Genomic DNA, 3,448 nt, shown 5'->3' with positions numbered 1-3,448 from the left:
ATATATATATATATATATATATATATTTATATATATATTTATATTTATGTTTATGTTTATATTTCACAAAAAATTAAGAATAATGGGGAAACATTTTCTACGATTTTATTTTTCTTCTAATTTCAAAAAAAAAAAAAAAAAAAAGGTGAACCTCAAAAAGGCAAGTGCTACCATCAAAATGTTATGTCTATATGTGTCAAAAGAAAAGGTTATAAATGTATCATTAAATAAAACATTCCTATGATATACAGGAGAACTCGACCCCCCTATATGCTGTGTACATAATAAAATGACAAATTAATATAAAAATATGATATAGTCTAATAGAGAAATTGCCTCTCTTTTTTTTTTTTTCTTAACAATGAAATATTTAAGAGGTATATACATGAACATATATATATATATATATATATAAACTTATATATTTTTATAGCATATATGAAATAATAGAAAAAATATATATATATATATATATATATATGTATATATATGTATATATATGTATGTATGTATGTATAATATACACACAATCATTCAAATATACAAATTTTATTTAGCATTTTTATAATATAGTAACACATATATGCAAATAAAAATATATATATATATATATATATAAAGATATTTTTTATGAAATATATATATATATATTTTTTTTTTCTATAAATCACGGGAATCCTTAACACATGCCTTTCTCATGTGTTATAAAATATATATATATATATATATATATATATACAAAATATTTTTGTGTGTATAATATATATATATATATATATATATATATATATATATATCATATATACAAAATATTTTTGTGTGTATAACATATATACACACATATAATATATAAAATATATAGATATTTTATATATATATATATTTCCTTTTATATGCGTATAATATTATATTACCTTTTTTTTTTTTTGTTTGTTTTTTTTTTTTTTGTTTTTTTTTTGTTTTTTTTTCTTTTTTTTTGTGTGTATAATAATAAATCATTAAAGAGAAAAAATTGAAGTGTAAAGAAGACATTAATATGAAGAGGAAAAAAAACACATTGTGCACTTTTCCTTAAGTGTATAAATTTTTTTTTTTTTTTTTTCCTTTTCATTATTATAGTAAAAGAAAATGTCAAATTATATATATTTATTATATATGACTATTTAGTGTGCAACATTATTGCAAAAGTGAATAATATAAATATTATATATATATATATATATATATATATATATATTTATACATATATACATATACATACATATATACATATATATATAATATATATATAATATATATATCTTTTATTTTTTCTTTTTTAAAGGAAAATTTTTACAAATCGATTTAATTTTTAATTTAAAAAAAACATACATTTTCTTAATTTCTTTTATCTCGTGTATAATATATATATATATATAATATAGTAACACCAAATGTGACCATGTCGATAATCATATATATATCATTTTATTATTACATAAAAAAATATGGTTAACAAAAGAAGTTTTAAAGGGAATGAGACTTTTTTTTTTCTTTTTTTTTTTTTTTTTTGATTAAACTTGACACTGTATAAAATATAAAATGATGGTACAAAAATTATGAACGTTGTACATAATTTTTCTTTTATAATTAAAAGGTAAAAATAAAAATTGGTACACAAGTTATTATAAAATATATGTTTATATATATATATATATATATATATATATATAATATATATATATATTTATATATTTATAGACTGAAAAAAAATATAATGTAACATTAAAAATTTTTTTTCCCAATTATATAACATATATATTATTGTTTGAGACCATAATTTGCATGGGAGCTCATACATTAAAAATAAATATATTACATATATATATATTACATATATATATTACATATATATTATATATATATATAATATTTTATCCTTTATATTAAAAAGACAGTAGAAAAAAAAGCATATCGAAAAAGTAACATATATTAATCATTCTGTTATACTCTTTTCCATATTTTTTTCTTTTATTAAAATAATTTTTTTCTTGGCATCTTCTAATCTTTTTCTTTCATCTTCAACCCAATCAAAGCTATCAGGTGACATAATTCTTATAGTTAAATAAATAGCAAAAACACACCACATACTAATTATTATACCTGTCATAAATATTTTAAATTCTGTTGAAAAAGTAGGATTGTTTTTATGTTTATATTTCTTAAATGTATTGATGTCAATGTTTGTTATTTTAAAGTCACCTATTTTATTCTCTCTCTTTCTTATTTCTATAAATTTTTTATATTCATTATCCATATCTTTTACACTTGGACCATCATGAGAATAATACTAAAAAAGAAAAAATAAAGAATAAAAAAATAAAAAAATAAAAAATATAAAAAATATAAAAAATATAAAAAATATAAAAAATATATAGCCAAATATATGTTCCTATTATATATATATAAACCTTTTTAATATATACTTATATATATTATCAAACATGTCAACATATATATATGTATGTATGTATATTTTTTTTTTTTTTTTTAAATACATTTGAAATTTTTTTAGAGGATGTGAAATACCGCATTCCTCTTAAAAGAAATAGCCCACTACATTTTTTTTCAAATTGACAAAAAAAAATCATTTTTATATTTTAAATGTTATACGTTCATCCTTAATTTTTTGTTTTTCTCTTTTCTAATCAAACTAATATAATATATATATATATATATTATATATATGTGTGTTTATGTATACATAATATGTAGGTTTAAAAGTAATCCATATGTTTAATCGTTAAAATAAAATAAGAAAGAAGCTGTTTATCAAGGCACAAAGAAATATATATATATATATAAACATAAAAAAGAAATTATATATATAATTTATATAAATATATTTCTTATGGTATATGTAAAATACGAATTTTACATATTTTTATATATATATATATATATAATATTATAATATATATTTTATTTTTTTAAATTGACGCATATATTATATATAATATATATATTATAAGATTACCCATATATTTATATGGGTAGTACAAATAAATATTTTTTTAAACAAATACGACATATAAAAAATATATTATTTATAATATATTATATATATATGTTTTTTTTTTTTTTTTTTTTTATTATTTTTTTTTTTTTCAATTTATAAAAATATATAAAGAATTATATAATTATTATTTTATACATAAAATATGTATGTTTTTAGAAATAGAGTTTTTTAAAAAGTTTATATAAATATATTTAAAAAAATATATAATATTATATATATATATATATATATATGTGATCTTTTTATAATTATATATATTATATATTTTTTTAAATATATTTATATGAACATCCCAGTGTTTTCATCATATGATATTTATATTTTTTGGAAGAACAACAAAAGTACGAATTTTTAATATTATAATTAAAAAAATGTGATATAATATATATA

The 3,448-nt window shown here is 15.3% G+C and overlaps 1 protein-coding gene across 1 annotated transcript; it reads right to left on the bottom strand.

The window, feature by feature from the left end:
- Nucleotides 1–1,975: 1,975 nt before the first annotated feature.
- On the bottom strand, nt 1,976–2,630 carry PRSY57_0216300 (hypothetical protein; the record flags this gene model as incomplete). Its single annotated transcript, XM_012905597.1, has 2 exons — nt 1,976–2,329; nt 2,538–2,630. The coding sequence occupies 2 exons, from the start codon at nt 2,628–2,630 to the stop codon at nt 1,976–1,978; spliced, it is 447 nt and encodes a 148-aa protein (XP_012761051.1).
- Nucleotides 2,631–3,448: the final 818 nt, after the last annotated feature.

Source organism: Plasmodium reichenowi, chromosome 2, assembly GCF_001601855.1.
Source record: "Plasmodium reichenowi strain SY57 chromosome 2, whole genome shotgun sequence".
Taxonomy (NCBI): Eukaryota; Apicomplexa; class Aconoidasida; order Haemosporida; family Plasmodiidae; genus Plasmodium; species Plasmodium reichenowi.
Note: the sequence above shows the minus strand (reverse complement) of the source record. Positions and strands in the feature narration are given on the sequence as shown.